The following is a 21,300-nucleotide window of genomic DNA, read 5'->3' on the forward strand; positions in this document are numbered from 1 at the left end:
GCCACCTAGGGCTTATGGTTGCAGATTCTGCTATGGTGACTGCGGATAACCTGCTTCCTTTGAACGTAGGCGTCTTGCAAGCATCGTCATTCAATTCCACCAGTAATGGCACAGTAGCAGCATGGACATCTTCTCTACCTGCTACATAAAATTTAAACCACAAAATGGATAAAAAAATGAAAAGTAGTTATTGTGCATCGAACAATTGCAACCCATAATAAACTCACATTGATTCTCTGAAGTTAATGAAGTTGATCCATCTTCATCCTCTGGAATCTCTGATTCGCTATCGGATGAGATTTTGAGCTCAGTATATGGAATGTGAGGCAATGTGTCAGAACCTCTTGATCTTTCCTCTAATTTTGGCTTGACTAATAAGCCTCTGGGAGATGGTGCAGGAGCTTGGGGGAAATGGATTTCATTTGATGACACATTCTGAACCAGTCCCTGGGGAAATGAAGCCCTAATCCTTAATGCTTCCCCACAACAAGAACACCTATGAATGTTGCTCTTCTCAAACTGTAAAATATCCATCTTCCCTCCAGCTGGCAATCTCAAATGAATTTTATGATCTTCTTCAACAGAACATTCAAGATCTTTACCCAAGATCCCAACCAGAGATCTATAAGTATCAGAATCAGACTTATCCTCCGTTGCGAAAGAAAGAAGACAACCTTCACACATTCGACGGATATCAGCTAATTTCTGATGAACATGACAATAAGCAAGGGAGGACACATCCTTCCTATGGGTTTCACATATAGAATCATTGTAATAAAAATCAGGATCCCTGTGAACCATAACATGATCAATCCTTGTGCAGAACAAACATGGGATTCTCAGTTCAAAGAAACGGGCAAATTCATTACAAGCAAAAGCAATCAAACCATCAACAAAAAGCATAATTATCAAAACCCATTCAAGAAGAGTGTGAATCAAAAAGCACGGAATTTTCCCGAGCTTTTGTTCAATAAATGGCTTCAATGGTCTCTTCAACATGATTTGATTCAGATAAAGAACTATAAATCCAAGAATCAAAATGGAAACCAGAGATTTTGAGATTGCAGAAAATAAAAAAATGAGATTAATATTCAAAGAAGTAGATAGATTGTACAGATTCAAAGAAGAAGAAAATTAAGAATGAAGATCATGATCTTGGCGCGAATAACCGAACCGAGATCATGATCTCTCTACGCAGGGGAAAGGGGAAAGGGGAAAGGGAAAAGTGAAAGGAACCGAGGAAAAGAGAGAGGGTGAGGGAAGAAGAAGGAGAAGTTATAATCCGATAACTTGGTTTGATTGTCGTTTGGTTGTCAGAATCCGACGTGTCACAGTGGAGTTTGCTGGCTCCTTGGCGGAAAGTACCTGAAAAAACGGTCGATCGTGGGCTCCCCCCGACCACCCGACCAGCCGACCACAAGAAATAAACCAACGAAATAGATAAGCGGAAAAATAAAGCTGTCTGTCGCGTGGCCCCTGCGCCACATACATTTGTCCCCCAAATTACCGTATTACCCCTATGAAATCAAAAAGTTCCCACTTGTTTATGCCCATTCACAAACTCTCATTGACCATCATGGTACAAGGGCCACACAACCAGGCACAAATATAAACAAAGACTAGCGAATTCCAAGTTCCCAACTCCCAAAACTATCGTTTGTTTTGCCCCGAAAAAATTAGGGCAACGGTGTTAAAAGGCATGGTTTCTGTTTAAATGATTTGATTTGGTTCAGGAATTCAGGTTAGAATGCAATAGATAGAATCCCAAATCAAATAATCTATTAAACAGTTTTGGTATGTGGAACCAAATTCATTTATCAAATGGTTTTGATTTTTCGGTCTGTAAATGATTTGGTTTCATGGGTTTAAATGATTTCAGTCTCGGTTTTGTTACCAGTTTGAGGTAATAGGTTCAAAAAAACTAAAAATCGACTCAGTTTATTACTAGTATGAGATAATAAGTTCATAAATGCTCTTTGAACGGTTTGTTAATGGTTCTTAAATGGTTTCAATCTTGTTTTTTTCTTTTTTACTCTGAAACTTGAGATGAAACAAATATAAAAGAATAGGTAATGTAGACATAAATGGTTTTTTAAATGGTTTGGTTTGATTTTAAATATGTATGTTCAGTTTAGAGCATATTTGACTCACATATCAATCCACATGCCATAACCGAATGGCCATGATAGTGCCAAACATATAACGGGGTGAAATTTCCACCTTTTGTGAGGAGTGGGGTAGTCAGTTCTCAGAATACTCAAAACAATCCACGAAACCTAAAAAAGAGGGACGGGGCAATAGAAAATTGGCGGAGGGCTGATGGCTGCAGCTTCTTTGGAAGTTAGGAGACATGATCATGTCAAGCATGGAGCTCCAGAACACAGCGAAGGAAGCCCTAAGCGCTCTCTACTATCATTCTGATTATGCAATTCATATGCAGGCCGATCGATGGCTTCAAGATTTCCAGCGAACTATCGAACTAGTCTCAAAGCCACAATCAAAACTTTCCATAAACAAACATTTAAAATGTGAATTCGAATTTTCAAAAGCCAAGCACTAATATTAATCCATGCTGGTTACACACAGAGGTTAGAAATTTGGATTGAATTCCTCTATGGCGACTTTGGCGGGCATCCAATGGCCAAAAACACTCAGGCAAGGAGCCCAAGGCAGTTGTACGCAATCCAAGGAGTTTTTGAGCGTTGGATCTACGCCAGACGCCATGTTGCGCCACAGAGGATTCAAGTCCTGGAAATTTGACATCCAATATGCAATCCCTGCTGGCAGTCAAAGAAATTGAATCTAGAAGGGTATTTTTGAAAATATTAAAACCTAGAAAGGTATTTACGAACCCAAAAGGGGAAGGTGAAAGATTTCATCTTTTTTGACGACCAATAGTGATTGTAGCCAAATAGCTGCAACCCGGATAGCAGCCAAATTATTTCCGAATAGAATTGAGCACAGATTTAATTAACACAGTCCAGGTAGCCTGGGAGAGGAGGAGTGGCTTCCACAGTCCTAGTTTTAAGCAGACACAATTAAGGACAATATTCCAAATATTTTTCTTTTCACATTTTGACACTAGCATGGTACCAAGATAGAGAGATCCAGAAAAATATATTGTCAAAAAGAAGAAAATGTCTTACATGAGAGGGAACTACAATGACATCTCATTATATCTCTAATGTTCTACTTCACAAATAACTGTCAACGAGGGGGGAAAAAAATAATTTACCCCATAGTTGATGAATTCTAATTTATTGCCCTATCAGTGCTGCATGCTGCCTGTATAGTAACAAAAGAGTTCCTCCTTACAAGCAGCACCAAACTTCAAAAACGTATTGTTCATCACACCAGCCCCCTTCTCGACCTGGATCTTTCCACCTCCATGTAGAACCTGGTGGATCTCTCAAGTCTCACTAGGGTACTGCCTACAGTAACAGGCTAACAGTTGTTCCTGTAGACTGAAACACTTTGGGGCTCAGTTACGGGATTAAATTCTGGGCCATTATGAGTTCTGTGTTTGCCCTGTAGTAGTGCCTCAGCCGTTTGAGAGCTACCATAACAAGACCATAGATCACTTCAGCCACATAGTTCTGATCGTTAGCTTAGACATAGAACATCAACATAAATATATGCTTTTCTTGAAGCAATAACTCCAAATATGCAAAAATGATAGCACAAAAAAAATCAAAAGAAAAAAAAAGTTCAGTACCAAAACAGTGAAGATATATTGAAATGGATAAAGAAAACTAAAAGGGCTACACATGGTACCAGCTTCTTCCTTAATAATGCTCTCCACATCATTCCCTTGTAAATTCTGCACAACATATGGCTTTGCAAGAGGATATGGAAAGATCAGCTCCACTGACTTAGAATCTAGTGTTGGTTTGTAATCTTACTGGTGCAGCACCAGACAAGGCAGCAGTCCGTTTTCGTCTGAAGTATGCAAATGAACCACTAACAAGCAACAAACAAAACATAATCCCCTGGAGAGAAGACATAATAGAAGCAGTCAAATGATTGTAAATATGGAAATTGACATAATTTTGAAGGCCAGCATTTGGTATTTGCCAGATTGACTAGGTGTGCACATATTCCACATGATCTATAGGGACAAATCCAGTAAGAGAAGCAAGATGTGTTGATAAAAAACCAAAACTCATATACTTACATCCGGATCCTAGTACAACCATAGGCTTATTTTAATTAGCAGTGCCACACAACTAAATAAAACATTAGAAGTTGGATAAGCCATGATGCACTTCTGAAACAAAACCACAAAATCATTCAGGATTTAGTGAATGAAAATTGATCATTAAAGTTATAGATACTGAAGAGTTTCCACAGATTGGCATCATGAGCATCGAACAGAAAATATGAAAATCACTGCTGCCCTAGCATCATGGGCAGTGAATTTGGATGCAAAAGATAAGAAAAAAAGATGCATATAGATTTCAATTTCTACATAGGGAAGTAATACGTACATGAAGTGATAACTCACTTCCTTGGATCGGGCCAAACCTATTTGAGAGTCCCGACCAAGGACCGGGTCCAAGTTTGGTTGTGGTTCAGGAGGGTACTAGAAATCATGGTTCAAGGTTTCCACCGATACCATCGAAATTTTTCACATTTCTACTATATCCTAAGACTCCGATACCAAATACCATGTGGCTTTTAAAAGTCACTGGTTTCGACCAGTATCAATCAAAATTCCCACATTTCGAGAATTTTCGAGTGGACCAATGGGCCAGCCTTTATAAAACCTTCTTAAATGGGAAACCAAACCTTCTTATTTCAAAATTTCAACCCTCTACCCTATTTCTTCTCTATGAAGTGGGAAACTTGGGAAAACACTCAAGATTTTACCCTTGTGCCATCAAATCTTCATTCTAATCTTGGATCTTGCACATTCGTAGCAAATCTATCTAAGGAAAGGAACTTGAACCAAAAAGGTAAATCTCATCTTCCCCAAACCTTGTGTTCCATCCTTCGAGAGCACCGGTTCATTTGGATATGGCGGTGGGTATAGACAGTATGGTGGATCTTCTACTTCATTTGGACAGGAAGGTAATTCAGGGGGGTCATCTTTTGTTGACAATATCTATGGGTATCCATCCCAACCTTGTGTGCCACATCCACATCCTATCACTATGACTAAGCCATTTCCCTAGGCTAGGATACCTAGCTGACGTTGATGATGCATATTATAGATGGGCAGTGACGGGCTACCAAACAACTGGGCTCAAAACATGTCATCAAACTCATATGTGGTGCATTCTGAGGAGCAACTACGGCATTTGCAGTGGTACGCAACTCGTGGACTAGAACCGCCTAGACACTCTACTTAGAATTGGTTGTTGAGTGTTGATTGTTGAGACTTGAGACTTAAGACTTGAGAGATAACTCACAATTATGTAATATTATTATTTATTTTGGATCCTTTACATTATGTTTTGTTTGTTTTAAATTTTTAATAACGTATTTCACACTTTTAATTAATAACTTATATATGTACTTATGTAGTATAGTTTTAGTCAACGACTTGACATAAATTAGCAAACTTTGGTCAACACCACAAGTATGAATTTAGGTGTTTTTTCCATGAAACCAATTATGTGAATAGGTTAGAAATGTCTAAAATAGGACGTACATAAAAAATAGGCAAAAAAACACATTTTTGGAGTCGAAACCAAAGTTTCCACCAAACCGGAAATTTTTTTTATGGTTTTCTCGAAATTTCCCATATTTCATCCTAAATTTCAGTCTCCCTAAGGGTCGAAACCCGATATTTTGAACCTTGCTAGAAATTTATTTTGAATTATCTTGTAATATATTATATTGGAGTTTTAGACAGAGTTAGATACTAAGAGATAGTTTCCCTATTGTAAGTTTCTTTTAATTTCCTTGTTATATAAGTTTCCTAACTAAATGGAATTTCTTTTCTTTTAAATATGCTTCTAATACTTTGGAAAAGTTTGTTGAAGAATATGGAATGAATTTATTTGAGAAGCCTGTGTGGCTATGCTTGTGTGCCTTCTCCTTTTCCCTCCTTTTTTTTCCTTACAATTTGGTTCCCCTTCTCCTTAGTTCTTTTTCTCCTTCCTTCATCTCCTTTTCCCCTCTCTTTCTTTTTGTTACTTCTTTATTTCTCTTATCTCCTTTTAATATTGATATTTTGTTATTTCCCTGTTCTGTTCATACAATTAGCAGCCCAATATCCAATAGTGGATCTCTCATTCCTATTCCTTATCTCTTAAGATTCTGATTGTAGTTCCTCTGTATTGAGCGACTTCAACCCCAGATCCTAGTCCCTAGGAGTCAACCTTCTCATAAGAACTAAGGTTGAATCCCTCCTTGAACCCATTCTTACCATCTACATTTATTTTAGGAAATTTTATTCATCCCTTAGGTTTCTGGTTTGACTAATTATCACATGGAATCAGTAGGGTTAATAGTTCACAAACTCCTCCCAAAGCCCTGGATCGATTGAGACTCTCATTAAGGAGTTCTAGCATCTGGTTTGAAGCCCCCCTTTGCACAGTTTTTCTGGTTTGCTTTGGCTAGAGGTTGAAGATGATATCCCTCCCCCACTTTTTTTTTTCCCCCAGTAATGCACCACCCTTTCTCTTTTATCCTCTCTTATCCTATATTTTAACTTTGTTCTGAGTCTATCCCCCCCCCCTTTAATTTATAATCCCCCTTATATCCTTTCTTTCTTTATCGCTTAATAGCCATTTAAGATTCCATTTATATACATTTCTGCCACTCTCTTATAAACTTCATTTTATTAATTGTTTTCTCACTAATCCTTTGATTTGAGTGTTCTCTTGCTCATGTTGGCCCATAGTGATTCCAAATAGAGTTTCCGAACCCCGGGATCATCACGAAGCTTGTTTTGTTTGTACAAAAGAAATATGATGATCTAAATTTTAAAGTATTCCTAATCTTAAGGTATCTGAAAAGTGCGCAATCTTCCCTTTGACTCTTAGGAAGTGCATCAGAAGAGTTTTCCTGGCATTTCTTCTCCCTCAGTGAGGTGCAAAAGAAATGACGCGTGAGCTCCATGTGCAAGGACCATGGATCTTGGCCTGTACGTGCGGGGGATTGTTGAAGTATACATTAACGCTGCCTTCCCCAACAATTCGAGCTTTTAGGTAAAACAGTAGTGAACAATAGACTCAATTTTATATATATATATATTAGCAGTAATCGCAAGGTGAAAAAATTCCATGAAAACAATTCATGAGAAATGATTTGGATATATTGGGTGCATTTGTATTCATAGAAGATTTCATTTCAAGCCACTCAAATGTATGGAAGAAGGTCATAAGAGATTCAACTAAAATAGGGCTATGCAATATGTTTACTTACCTCCATCCAAAAACTGAAAAAGAAAAAGAAAAAAGGGGAAAACGGTTTTCTTACCTCAAAACCAATTACTGACAACCTTTCTTCATTTACTGTAGGTACACAGCTCCAGTATGTAATATAAGCTTGTTTCACACCCTCCGACGTGGATTCATCCAGCAGTTTTCTATTTATTATTGAAGAACTAAGTTCATCTGCATCCAGCATGATTTCATGTGCTTCCTTTTCACCATAGGAGTTCTCCATAAGATATCGGCTCTTCTTGGATTTTGTGTTCTCTGCCACGTGTGAACCATGTTGAATTTCAATACATTTGAATGGGATGTGATAGCCAGTCTCACTGCAGCGGTATTTTTCTTCATTCTAAAAGAAAAAATTACAAAATGGAACTGAGCACAACAAAATCACACATACTAAGGAGGATAGAAGGGTTGCATATACATGAAAGTATCCAAAACTCCCTACAGATGACATGCAACCATTATATACAAAGAATAAATTAACTAAATTAGCCTACTTGCAGTTGAGACTACACATAACAAGTATTGCTATTCTACCGTTTAAGGTCATATTTTCTGTAATCCTATGACCACACATTTATGTTTTACTCATAAAATGTTGATGCCTATAAGAACTCTTCCATAGGATAGATATCTTCAAGGTCTACATCAGATAAAGAATAGTGCAAACCAGCGCAGATGAGTTTGTCAACACATACTTTACCATTCAAGGCCTCAGGGGTCACAATCTTCAGAGATGCTCATGAGTAGGAGGTTGATGCTGCTGTTGCATATGCCTTGCTCTTCATTAACCTTGGTAGACAATGGATGACAGAATGAACCCATCAGATTTCACTTCGAAGACTGCCGCACCAAACAGAGATACCCACCAAAGCTCCCCCAAAAAGTCCAACTTTTTATTTCCTTTTCCCCCTTGCCAATAAGGAAACAAATAATAAACTTTATGCATTCTTCTGGGAATGCTACTAACAGATCAGGCCTCCTTGTCTCAAAACTTTGATATTGCAAAAAGGTACAAATAGACCAACAAAATGAATGATTCTTCCCAGCGTTTACAAACAATCCAAAGCCTTCTTCAATGGTTTCAGAGTATATCTTCCCAGACAAATAATTTAAGGCAACCTGCCTAAATATAAGTTTTAAATCATTTACTCGCCAAACTAATTTCTATACTCTAGAAACAACTCATGGTACTTGGGATCATATTTCCCATGCTCCATCTCGTGATCAATACATCCAATATCCCACAAATATTTCAAATTCACAACCAAGTGTAGTTATTAATTATGCTAAAGAGATCTTTCTGTTTGAACAAATTAGAATGATAAATTGCATAGGCGAATTTAATTAACTAACAAGAGAAGAATTTTGGTCTGACCTTTTCGGAGTAGAGGCAGGAAACACAGGACCCAGACGGAGAGCAATCAAAAGTAGCGTTAGTACTCTCGACGGTTTCCCTGAAACTCTGCTGCAACCGGCGTCCTCCTCCTCCTCCACCCTGTATTCCACAATCCCTACTAGAACAGAACCAAATCAAAACTTTACTGAGATTATCAATCACCGTTACAGTGAACACAGAGATTATGGGAGAAGCTAAAAAGGTACCTCTTGTCAGATAGTAGAGAAAAAGCTGCATGTGTGGAAGAAGAATAATCGAAGAGGAAAACGATAGCCATAAGGAAGGCCTCGATAGGGAGGATCGAAGGAGGCTTTGAAGACGACATATGGCCTCCGTTAGTCTCTCTGTTTCCACTTTCTCTTCCTAAGTTTTGCAACTAATTACTATTTAGAAAGAAAATCCAAACACACTCTTTATCCTTCAAGCCCCTCCCCTCTATTTTACTAAAATTACGTCAAACGTTTGGATTCACGTGTAATTTCAACAAAGTATAGGAGAAGGGACGTAATTTTTTCCCACCATTATGTATCGGTCTTGATCTCCTAGTGGTATCAGTCGATATTATCGATATTTGATCGATTAACCATGTGAAATAGTATGGAATATAGATAAAGAATATTTGTGTTAAAATAGATTCAAATGTTAGTATCTTTGAGAGATATATGATTATATGTTATCGGTCCCAATTAGATTAGATACTGATGCTGAAACCAATACCAATCCATCCTATACCTAATACGTTAAGGTTTTTTAAGTTTAAATAAAAGATTTTTTGGATATTTTATTCATATAAATTCATTGAATGAAAGTAATTTAGAAAGAAAAATGTTTACCAGAGAAACTAAGAAAAGAGGATAAAAGAACCTTGTTCATCTAATATTCCCACGCCAAGATAACCTTAGCATGAAATACAAATAGTATTAAAAAAAACTAAAAAAAAAACAAGTAGTATTACCTGTTGGACTAGGTGGCTACACCATATATTACCTGTTTATAAATGTGTCGGCTTTAAGTTTGTACGAATTACTTTTTAAGGGATTATTTCATCAATATGGACTTCACTCTCCATACTTCACTGAGTTTTCATAAGATCCATCAACTGAGTAGTTCTTACAATTGGTCTTGAGAACAAGTTCAAAATTTAGAAGAATGTACAAGTAAGTTGGCAAAGATTTATTGGATAGGGAAATATTATATTTATTTTTAATTGTGATCATCGGTTATTAGCATTGTACGTGAGAAGTAGTTTTAATAAAAAGTGAGTTTTGGGAAACTATTTGAAGTAATGGAGTGAGTAGGAAGTCCTAATAAATTTTAACTCTTATTTATGGAAAATAATGAAAACAAGTAACAAGACTTGGATAAATCGATTCCTACATTTTCTCTCTTGAGATAAAGGAGGTTATGGATTCCTCGATAATTTTTTTTTTTTTTTTTGACGATTTTGGTTTGGCTACCAATCCATTTGATGCGGTCCAGTTTTCAATCAACCCCATCACACCCTAGCCCAAAACAACCCAATAAGGTTTAGTTCGGTTTGATCCAGTTTTTTATCGGTTTTATCGATTCGACTAGATTTTGACACCCCTATCCACAACCCAAAGTACCAATACAAAACATCAACTCTCAAAGAGAGAGAGAGAGAGAGATTAATTTGACGAAAATGACCCCTAAGTGGGGCAGAGAGAAATGCCAAACAGCAAACATTGGTGCACTACCCACAAATCCAAATCAAAGCAAGAGATAGAGAAAGGAACTATATAAGAATCTTGAATCTATTATTACCCACTTTCCTACATTAATTTGACGAAAATGACCCCTAAGTGGGGCAGAGAGAAATGCCAAACAGCAAAGATTGGTGCACTACCCACAAATCCAAATCAAAGCAAGAGATAGAGAAAGGCACTATAGAAGAATCTTGAATATATTATTACTCACTTTCCTACATGAAGCAACGTATATACAATTAAATAAATACAAGTAAAATATGATTACTTCTACTACTAATTTAATTTAGCTTGTGATTACTGATTAGCAACAGAGGTTCATGGCTGGAAGCTTAAGCTCAAGAATCTATTCTCTCCTCTCTCAATTGTGCTGGATATTCAAAAGGAAATGGCACAAAGTTTCCTTCTTTTCCCATTTTTCTTGAATGAGTCCCATCTTAGCACTTAAGCAGAATAAAGATTTTGAGACTTTAGAGAAATAAAAACCAATAGGAGTTAAAAGGAACCTTAAACCCATTATTGAGACAGTCTCTTTCAAGCTTGCACTGTTTGATTTATGTATATGTATAGTATATGAAACCTGAACCAATTGTCTTATCTTTATTCTCTTAATTATTTATAGTTCATCTAATTTTAATTGTTAATATCCTCTGCTCGATCAGCCATAAGAAATTCTAGAGAAATCACTCAAGTCTCATCAGGGCCCGAAGTTGGGGTGGCCATCTTTGACCTGACCCGCCAAATCACTTGATCACTCGCTATTTTTTTTTTCAATTTTTGTCATTCCTATCGAGAGCCCATAGGCCACTAGTTTGGCATCCCAAGGAGATGGCAAGTTGTGGAGCCATATCCTCTCCATTTCACATAGGCATCCAACCCCTCATGCACACAACCCATAGATGATGTAAGATGGGTTCTTGAGGTTAAACGCAGTGCAGAGGACCCAAATTCCTAGCGGTGGGTGTGTGCAGGGCGTGGTGAGGAGTGGAATTCAATGGAGGGGGCAGTAGCAACAGCATTGCAAATTCACTGGGAGAACTCAAAATCTGAATCAAATCCCAGGTCGTGCCCTTGAGAATTCTAGGGTTCAAATATTCATCTGGTCACGGTTGAGCAATTCTTTGACTGATTGACTAGCATAATTCTATGTTAAGGCATGTTTCTCATCACTTCTCTATGGGCACTAGCGACGACAACAACAACAACATCCAAAATCTTATACCAATTTAATGGGATCACCTACATGATGATTTCAAACAAGGACGAGCATAAGGATTCATGCAACAAGATTGACGGATTATGACTAATTATAATAAGTGTAGGCTTTCAACCTGGGCACACCACTACAAACCAACCACCAACTTATAACGACAGACTATAATAAGATATCGATTATCTACCTAACGTACCATATAGATCTGTCAAGTCAAAGCGTCATATATGCATTACGTCCACCACTAAGACAATCCATCACCTAACATACTCTTATGAAATGAGGAATGAGGTAACGAACATTCATGAATATTTTGTTTTCGTGTTCATGCTAAGTCTTCCTTTCCACTTTTGCCATTTTGAATTGCAAGTTAATCTTCAAAAGAATCTAAAGGAGAAATTCCATTTGTCCAAGAGTTTAGGAGAAAGTTTATTTCACCATGGTAAAGGATTTACCCAAAAAATCTACCATTGTTGTAATTATTTTTTCATGTGTTGGAAGTCCGAAATGTGTTTCTTCATTAATTGCTCCTCAACACTCATCAATGTGTAACGATGGCCATCAGTGAATGAATTCCTTTAAAAAAAATTTAAGTCTAAGAGTCTATATGTGAAGAAAGAATCTCCTCACCATGGAGATCCACCCTTTGATTGGATTGAGAGATTTTTTTGACCTTGCACAATATGAGGTACTGAAAGAATGATGATACTAGAGTTTAATCACGAAGTTACATCACTAGCAATTCTTCTTTCTCTTGTGAGGGAAAACTTAATCCTCATTTGTTTGAAAAAAAAAAAAAAGGGGGAGGGGGGAAGGGGGGAAAAGATTGATCCGTTTTGAGCTTCTGTACCCGACCCGACTTGGACCTTTGCTTCTCATGGCTGTCATATGTCGGCTGTCTTGGGGGTATAGATTCTTCCAACCCCTCACAATGGAAAAGAAGGGATCAATGAGAAGACACATCTAAGAAAGATGAGAGTATTGAAATAGTACAACTGGATCTTTTGCTGTAAATCAAACCCTAGCTTATGAGCCTAAGAGAAGATACCAAACCATAAAAAATAAAAAATAAAACACCCTCTTCACCACCCTTTGTTTACTTGAAGAACAAGGATTGTGACTTATTTAAATACCCATCTCATCAGTTAAATCTAACAAAAATCTGTTCTCATTTCTTTGCTTAGTTTTGAGTATTAGTGAGAGAGACTGAGAAGAGCAGCAATGACAAAAGAGACTAGAAAGAACAAGTCCCTCTGGGAGAAATCCATGAAGTTGGTCATGAACATAGCTAAGGAATCAGCAATCTCTCTTGCAGAAAAGAGTCTTGGAACAAGACCAGGACCAATACCACCACCACCTCCTCCTTACTTTCCTGAAAGCAGAAGGTCACAAGAACCAGAGAGTCCTTCCAAACCTTCTTATGTGATGGAGTTACCTGAAGAGATCTATGTGATCCGTGAAGAAGGAGGAACTAATGTTGACGGGAGAGCTTCAGATTATATCAGATGGTTTCATGAAAGGATTAGAAATGATTCAATTGATGCATCAAAGATCTCTACAGTCATATTGCCTCCTCCACCTCGTCGAGTAATGTAACAGATAAGGGATTCTATTTCTAATTATGGGTTTAGTTTCTTCTTTACTGTCGTTAACTTTATTCCTTACAGATCAGAGAGAGAGGATAGTGGTCGGTTTAGAAGTAATAGGGCTTCATGTAGTGTTTGCTTTGCGTCCCTTTTTGTATATTCTTTCTTTATATCTTATCCCTTTCTTTTGTTGGGCAATCATGTGAAGATCAAGTGTTGTTAAGCTTTTGTGTATATATGGTCTACACTAAGCAATAGTTGTTTTTGTGTTTTTGTTGTGTTCATCATTTGTTGTGGTTTTACTTGTCAGTGTCTAGTTTGTAAATTTTCATCAGAAAAGATCGATCCAGTGAGAGGAGCGTTTGTAATATTAGTTCCACATTGCATTTTTCTCATATACTTGTGAAACACCTCTTATTATTAGATCGGTCTTTTGAGATGAAAATTTATGTACTTAATTTTTCTAATGAGATAATTCCATCTAATAATTAATTCAAAGTTCGCAAAACTTGCTTAAGCCCAACGGAAATGGGAAGGAGTTGGTACTCCACTTTAAGGGAAATAGCACCATGGTTTTAGGTAAAGCCATGCATAGCATCTCCAAGTTGAAAAAAAAAAATGGTGGGATGGGCGAGGATTGAAGCATTTATCATATGAAGAAATTGTCTAGGGTTGATGTCTTATATTCTGTGGATGAGGGGGATAAAATTATTTTAGGGTTTACTGTTTATATAGGGATAATTATGAAAAATTGTATATCTTTGTTTCTCTATAAATTGTTACGACGTGTATTATTAGGGTTATGAGAATTCTTTAATTGTAAATGAAGAAAGTTGAGTAAGAGAGCGTACATTGTTAGTGAAAATCGCCTCATCTCTTAGTGGACCGCGTAGACATATTGATTAACCACATAAATCATTGTATTGTGGTTGTGCAATTGTTTCTTATTTCTGTGTTTCTACATTGTGAATAGGGTTTCACTTGTACAAAATTTCTTTTGCACGACTACGTGATCCACCATTTTGTGTCACCTATAGAGATGATGTGGCAATTCTTACTTTTGGATTGAGAGAACATGGTCAAGATTAGCCACATATCAAATTTCATCCCAACCTAATTGAACAAAATTTCCACCCCTATAGCTAAGGTACTTTGATCACTACCATGCATTCTCCCGTCTTCATTGATTTTCAAAGTTTTTTTTTATTTAGTACATAAAAGAAATATATATATCCAATTAAACTAAAACTTGACATATAAAGAAGGCCACCTATGAATCTACCTGTGAACAGAATTTGGGGCTCGCTTATTTTCCATGGTGGCAGACTTGGACTGTTTAGACAAAGTTTCCTAAGGGGACCCAATAGGGAAACAGCTATCCTTATCATATTAACCACCCCACCCCACCAACCCCCGGCAAAGGCCCAACACACCCTCCAACTCCAAGTGGCTACAACCAGATAATCCCTTACCAGCTGGCACAAATCGAACGTGCTGCTCCATTTCAGATTAAAAATTCCTCTTGGTAAGTCCTTAATTTTCTTAAGCCACCACCAACTCTCCCACGTGGCATATGCCAAATATCAAGCCCAGTCAGACACAATGAAGGTCAATTAGACCGGGCTGAGTTGAGCCCATTATGGCTGGGCCTTGGCTGCAAGATGAGCTTCACCTAGTTTGAGCCAAGGGACCTAATATTGGGTTGGGGTTTTAAAAACCCCAGAACCATCCCTGCCCAATTGCACCCTTAGATAGAGATGACTTTTGGAAGTAGGCATAATCATTCTGTAAAGTCCATATATCCTGTATCCCTTAATATGGGCAGAAGGTTCAACAGTGTAACAGTATATACACACACCACGCCAATAAGGGAGAGGGAGATGGTTCCTAAGGTAGAGGGAGATTGAGGAGAAAGAACGTGTTGCAGATGAATTAGAGGAGAGAAAGTGTGTGTGTGACAGCAATATATATATATATATATATATACACACATATATATATATGGAGAGAGATAGGTATGCTAGCATAGTACCTAAGAATTAGGAATGCTAGCGGAATATTAGCCATAGGATTTGTTCATTCTAAATGTAACTGTTGGATGGAGAGAAAAGGTCCAAAGCTTCAATCCATCGCTGCTACACCTTATTTTTCCGGCATCTGAATCCTTAGCCGGTGAATCCAAATCCGACGCTCTCGACAACACTACAGAGGCCACCACCACCATCACCACCACCACCACCACCAACCATGACGAGAATAACAAGGACACATCCACCCTAAAGAACCCCGAAACCACCAAAGACTCTTCATCCACTTCCGATCTCAATTCCAGCCTTCCCAAGATCTCCAAAGACATTGATCGCTTCCTCTCTCTCCTTAAATCAAATCAAACCAAACCTCGGATGAAATCCCATATTTTATGGAGAAGTTCGCGAAGCTTGGGACTCTGCCAAGGTGGCTGAAATTCCTCGCTTCCCAAACCCAATTCTACCACCACCATAGCCAGAGATGAACATCTTGGAGGGTAAGAAAATGATGACGATAATGGATTGTCATCAATTGATGAAGATTTGAGTTATTCGAATGGATTGTCATCAATTGCCATTCGCGAAACACCAACCCCCTCTCTCTCTCTCTCTCTCTCTCTCTCTCTCTCTCTCTGCTAAAAAGGAAGAAATGAAGATTTGAGTTATTCGAATAGGAACAAAAGTAGAAGAAATGGATGACGATAATGGAAGGAATCTCATCGAGTTTGTACAAAGGGATTAGGGGGAAGTAGAATAGAAAAGACTACAAGCCTCTCGATGGGTCTCATCGTTCCCGCTGTTGGAAGATCTGGGTAGTGGAGCTTGCTTCCTCTTCTTCCGAAGATGGAGTTGGGCAGGACCAGAACCAAGGTGGTGGTTGGAGACGATTCTGAAGGATCAAAGTGACGCCTATGGTCAAGTTTTTTGCCGGCATAAACCAAAGATCCCAGAACCAAGGTGGTGGTCGAAGGTGGTTCTGGGGGATCAAGATGACGCCCATGGTCAACTTTTTCGTCGGCGTAAACTCACCAAAGAAGTTCTTTGGTGTCATGATCACGGTATGTATAGACACCAAATTTTGTCACCCCCCGGCAATGATGACATTATGAAGAATTACATGTTGGATATTTTAGATTTGGAGAATTTTTAAACTTAGAGTAGAAAATGACCATTTTTTCCTATAAACTTTCAAGAGAAAATGTTTTCAAAAATTAAAACTTGATGTTGTGGATTATTGTTGGTTGTCCCCTCAGGTCGGACATTACACTTTGATGTGAGAACTATGCGAATCGATGCCCAATTCCCTCTTTCATTATATGATCCCGGTCCCTACTTTATGCATATTTTGTAAAGGTCCTCGATCGATACCACAATCGTGTCTCACATCATTGGATAGTGCTCGGATTGAGATTTCTAACGACATATTACACGTCGAATTCTGACTAACGGTTTGAAAGATATAACCCCCGAAAGTTGACTCCAAAATTTGGTATTAGATTCCATTCCGAGCAACCAAGGAGTGCCACATGGCGTCCAAACCCCTTTGTCCAAAAGCAAGCCCTTTTAGACAATTCTCTCTAGTTTTTTTGTCCCACATCGGAAATAAGAGAGAATTGTCTCAAATCCCAAGGCTATAAGTATAGCCCTTCCTCTCTTCCAAGGGGGATGAGAAAAAATTGAGAATTTGGGAGAGAGAATGGTTCCATTAAGGTTTTGGCTAACTTCTTCCCTCTAAAATCAAATATTCTCCAAATCTAAAAGTTTAATACATTAATCATTCCTTGAGCCGGGAAATCTAGTCCGGTTCGATTCAATTTAGGGCTTGAAACAAAAGGGTTATCTCCCCTTGTTTCTTGATTAAAGCCGGGTTTAAGGTATTTATTTTTTTTCCTTTTTTTCTCCCAATAACGATTTAGAATTAGTTTAATTAATAGATTAGCTTCTGATTTATTAATCGATTCGTTTAGATTTAATTAGGTTCAATTAGTTTCAATTAGGTTTAATGTGTTTTATTAAATGTGAATTCCGATTCAATTGGGTTTATTTTGTTTTAATTGGGTTCAACATGGTTTGATTTGGGTCGTTGGGTCCAACCGTTGATTTTTGCTAATCTTTTTTTTTTTTTTTTTTTTTTTTAATTTGATTGGTTTTCTATTACTATTATATCTTGGTTTAATGAATCAATTTTATTTGTGGCTTAATATATTTACATCACTACTAGGTTTGATTTGATTTAGTTTTCTTTTTATTGCTTTTTTTTGACCTTTAGATCAAAATCCTACACGTAACATAATCTCACTGTTTATTCTCTTTTCTCCTCCATCATTCTTCTCCATTTGTCTGACCTCCTTCCTTGGAACCCGACAGACGGCGGTGATTCTACTTCTCCACGACGAACACCTGAGGCCGACACACGATCATACAAAAACGTTTCCCTTCTCTCTCTCTCTGTCCCCCTCTCTCTCTCTCTCTCTCTCTCTCTCTCTCTCTGAAATGCGTATCTGTGGAGTAGGGTTCTCTCTCTATCACATCGGTTTCTTCCCTGTTTGAGGTCTCTCGGCTTTTGAAGACTGGGCATCTTGTTTCTCTTGATCTTCTTCTACTTGCGATTGGCTTTTTTACTCTGTTAATTCTGCTCTGATAAGTTTTTTCCTCTGTCTTAGTTCGTCTCTACTAGTCTACCCTAGTTTAGCTTTCATATTTGTTTTACTTCTCTCTGCTCTGGTGGCGGAAGGGGGTCAGGGTCATTCATTAGGTGAAGGTCTCCATTTGATCGTCTACTTTTTAGCGTTTGTTCGTTTCCCTCTGCTTGAATTTTTGGATCCGATCGATCCATTTCCTCACCTTCTTCTGTTATTTTATCCGGGGAGAGAGAAAACATAAGTAAATGCCTTGGAAACAGAGTGAGGTTTCTGTAAACCCAAACACCAATGCTCTGTAGAAACTTATCTGCTTTTTCTTGCAGTTACCTTTACTGGCTCTGGCTCTGGCTCTTCTGTTACATATAGAACCCACTTGCCACTTTCTACTTTCTGGAATCTTCAAAGCCAGAACAGAAATTTAGAAAGAGGGGAATTCGACGAATTTGTAGGAGTTATGCTGGATCTTAATGTTGTTTCGGTTGATTCGACCTGCGGAGAAGATGAGATGATGGTAGACAAGCTTCCCGATGGTTACGGGAGACAAATGGATGAATCAGGGACTTCGAATTCTTCCGCTGTTAATGCTGAAGCTTCCAGCAATGGAGGCGACGAGGACTCTTGCTTCACTCACGACAGGCGTGGTGACCTCTTCGCCTTCAGCTTTGATATTCTTAAGAAGAGAAGTAACGCCACCGACGCCGTTGAAGTTGAAGACGATGACGACAGTGACGAGGCAGAGAACGGGAATCCCACTATACGGCCGGGTTTCCTTACGAAGCAACTCACTCCCCTCTGTTTCTTCTTCTTCTCCTCTTCTTTTCTCTTTTAGCATGGCCGAACCCTCTCCACTCCCTTCTCCATCCTTTCTTATACCTTAACCGAACCTGAGACTCACCTTTCTCCTCCTTTCTTCTCCTTCTTCTTCTTATTTTATTTTCTTATTTTTTGTTCTTTCTTTAATTTGCGGATTAAATAGTCCATATTTGTAATGCCCAACAACCTGTTATTTCGTTTATATTTTCTATGTGGAATCCTCTCCTCCCTTTTTTATATTCATTTTGATTTGATTTAAGGTATGCAATGTATCTAGTCCTAGAACTTAGGGTTGGGATTCCCCTAATTTTAAAATTTAAAATCAAACGATTTCATTTTATTTCCCTCTAAATAACGTATAGGACGTAGTCTAGGGCGTATGTTAGCAAGGGCGTGGCTGGCCCCCCCTCAAACTGACTCGTAACATTAAGTGCGTATTGGGGATCTAGGTTTTCCTACTATCTCATATTTTTTGTACTCCAACCCTCACTCGCATTAATATAGTACTAATCTAGATTGATTAAAGTAACGTAGTTAACTTAATTAGTCATTTCAATTGTTGTTTATTCAATTATGGTTTGTTAATTTAGTTTTTTTTTAATCACTGCATTTGGTTTCTTCATTCAATTCAATTTATTAAACTTGTGTAATTACCAATCTTTTCCCCTCTAGTGGTTTGTTTATTTTAATCAATCAACTAATTAGTTATTTAATGTAGGGTAATTAATTAGATTAATTAGTTAAAAGATTCTCTTCTCATTAGCTTAACTAGGGTTTTGAATGTTTAACTCATCTTAGATTAACTTAAGGTAAACATAGTTAGTACAATTAGGTTTCATAATTAATTTAATTAAACTTTAGGTTTAGTTTAATCCTCTTATACTAGATTAGGTAGATTAGTAAAAATGCATTCATTTAATGTAATTAATCCCTTTCATTTTTTTATAAATTAATTAGGTCTCATATAATTTATAAATCTTTTTACTAATTAGATTAAGTAGGATTGTAATAATTCATTTCACAAATTATTAGGGATTATGATTAATCATTTTAATTAATTCAATTTAGGATTTCATAAATTCATTAATCGACCATCTAGGTTAGGCTCAATTAATCGAGTTAGTTCAATTTAGGGTTTCACAAATTGCTCAACTAATCCTATGTCTAGGCTTATTTAATTTGCTTAATCTAAGACTCATAATACATTAATTAGATCATTTAGGCTTTTTTAACTTTTAATTAGCGTAATCATTTCATTATTTGCATCATAACCTAGCTAGCATAATTTAGACACTTGGCTTAGGGTTTTCACATGTCATACTTAGATACTTAGTTTAGGGTTTTCAGTGACCTAGATTTAGGACTAGTTAGTAGGGTACAAACAAATTTTGGTCAAACAAAAAAAGATCAGCCTCAAGACTGGGCAGATTGGGTGCCTAACACCTTCCCAGTCTGTCACTTGACATTTGTCCAGAATCTTGGTACAAACTAGCTTTATCCATCAGTCATTAGTCTCTCTCCCTTGATTGGGGGAGACATTTATGGGTCCTAGACCCTTTCTAGGTGATGACTCCCTTTTACCCATAACATGTATCCCCCCCTTGGCATTTGATGACCAGGGGATACTATCTCATCTCATTAGGGTCGAACCCCAACGTATGTACTTGCGCTACGTGCCATATTGCGATCCCGACGGAGGTCCATGATACCTATAGTATGATGGCAAAGGATACCGTGGAGCGGCGATATTGGGCAAGTTCTATAAGACCTCGCCACATGAACGGATGAGATTTTATTTGTTTCATCAAACGGTTAAAATCTCGCCAGCATACCTTATTCCTAGGTAATGCGCTAGCATATCTATCATTTTTCCATATATATATATATATATATATGTCCCATGGGTTCATACTGATCCCACAACCGTATGGACCGAGTCATACCAGGGTTGAATGAGAATAATTTAACTTTCATCAAAATCAGTGAAGAACATTAAACATCCCTGTGTGAGTGGCGCCAAGGAGGTGAGAACATTATAAATAGTTTGTGCAACTTTTTCCCTCACAATATAATATAGTAGAGGATTCTCTAAGAAAGCGGTAGAGGAGGGCACCAATGAATTGATGTGCGGGGAATGATTTCGTGCCTAGAGGATAGTAAAGCCATTTCATATGTGTGTGTGTGTGTGTGTGTGTGTGTGTTTGTGTTAGGCACTATCGGACCCTTCTCTGGTGGCTCGGAGAACCTTTTCCCATATAATATTGTTTTCTCTCCTTCCTCCAAAAGAAAAAGAAAATTTTTTGTTATATTCCACATTGTAGTCGATAGAACTAAAATTTGTGGCTACGTAGATTCCAAAGTTCCTTGCTTCTTGTCTCTTTTTCTTAGAAGTTCCTTGCTTCCATATGTTGCAACTTTCATTCGAAAATGGAGTTTGTCGGAGGACAAGATAAAACTTTGAAAATGTAGAAATGGCAAAGAGGTGCACAAACCAACTATTGA

The 21,300-nt window shown here is 37.7% G+C and overlaps 2 protein-coding genes across 7 annotated transcripts in view; both read right to left on the reverse strand.

Moving 5' to 3' along the window:
* Positions 1–1,242, reverse strand: part of LOC122079606 (probable myosin-binding protein 5) — an 11,987-nt gene extending 10,745 nt beyond the window's left edge. The window contains exons 1-2 of one of the 2 annotated variants that reach the window (XM_042646214.1): positions 228–1,242; positions 6–138 (exon numbers count right to left, since the gene is read on the reverse strand). In XM_042646214.1, coding sequence (XP_042502148.1) covers positions 6–138; positions 228–999 — 905 coding nt within the window. In that variant the 5' untranslated portion in view covers positions 1,000–1,242. Of the gene's footprint in view, positions 1–5; positions 142–227 lie in introns of both variants that reach the window. The other variant, XM_042646211.1, reaches the window with a different exon arrangement.
* The window catches only part of LOC122079608, a 12,780-nt gene extending 3,609 nt beyond the window's left edge, over positions 1–9,171 (reverse strand). For 2 of the 5 annotated variants that reach the window (XR_006140472.1, XM_042646217.1), the window contains exons 1-3: positions 8,997–9,171; positions 8,770–8,908; positions 7,429–7,734 (exon numbers count right to left, since the gene is read on the reverse strand). Coding sequence is in view for 3 of the 5 variants with exons in the window: in XM_042646217.1 (XP_042502151.1) it covers positions 7,429–7,734; positions 8,770–8,908; positions 8,997–9,115 (564 nt within the window). In the remaining 2 variants the exon portion in view is untranslated. Of the gene's footprint in view, positions 1–3,104; positions 3,990–7,428; positions 7,735–8,769; positions 8,909–8,996 lie in introns of those variants that run through there. The other 3 variants (XR_006140471.1, XM_042646216.1, XM_042646215.1) reach the window with 3 other exon arrangements.
* Positions 9,172–21,300: the final 12,129 nt, after the last annotated feature.

Source organism: Macadamia integrifolia, chromosome 5, assembly GCF_013358625.1.
Source record: "Macadamia integrifolia cultivar HAES 741 chromosome 5, SCU_Mint_v3, whole genome shotgun sequence".
Classification (NCBI taxonomy): domain Eukaryota; kingdom Viridiplantae; phylum Streptophyta; class Magnoliopsida; order Proteales; family Proteaceae; genus Macadamia; species Macadamia integrifolia.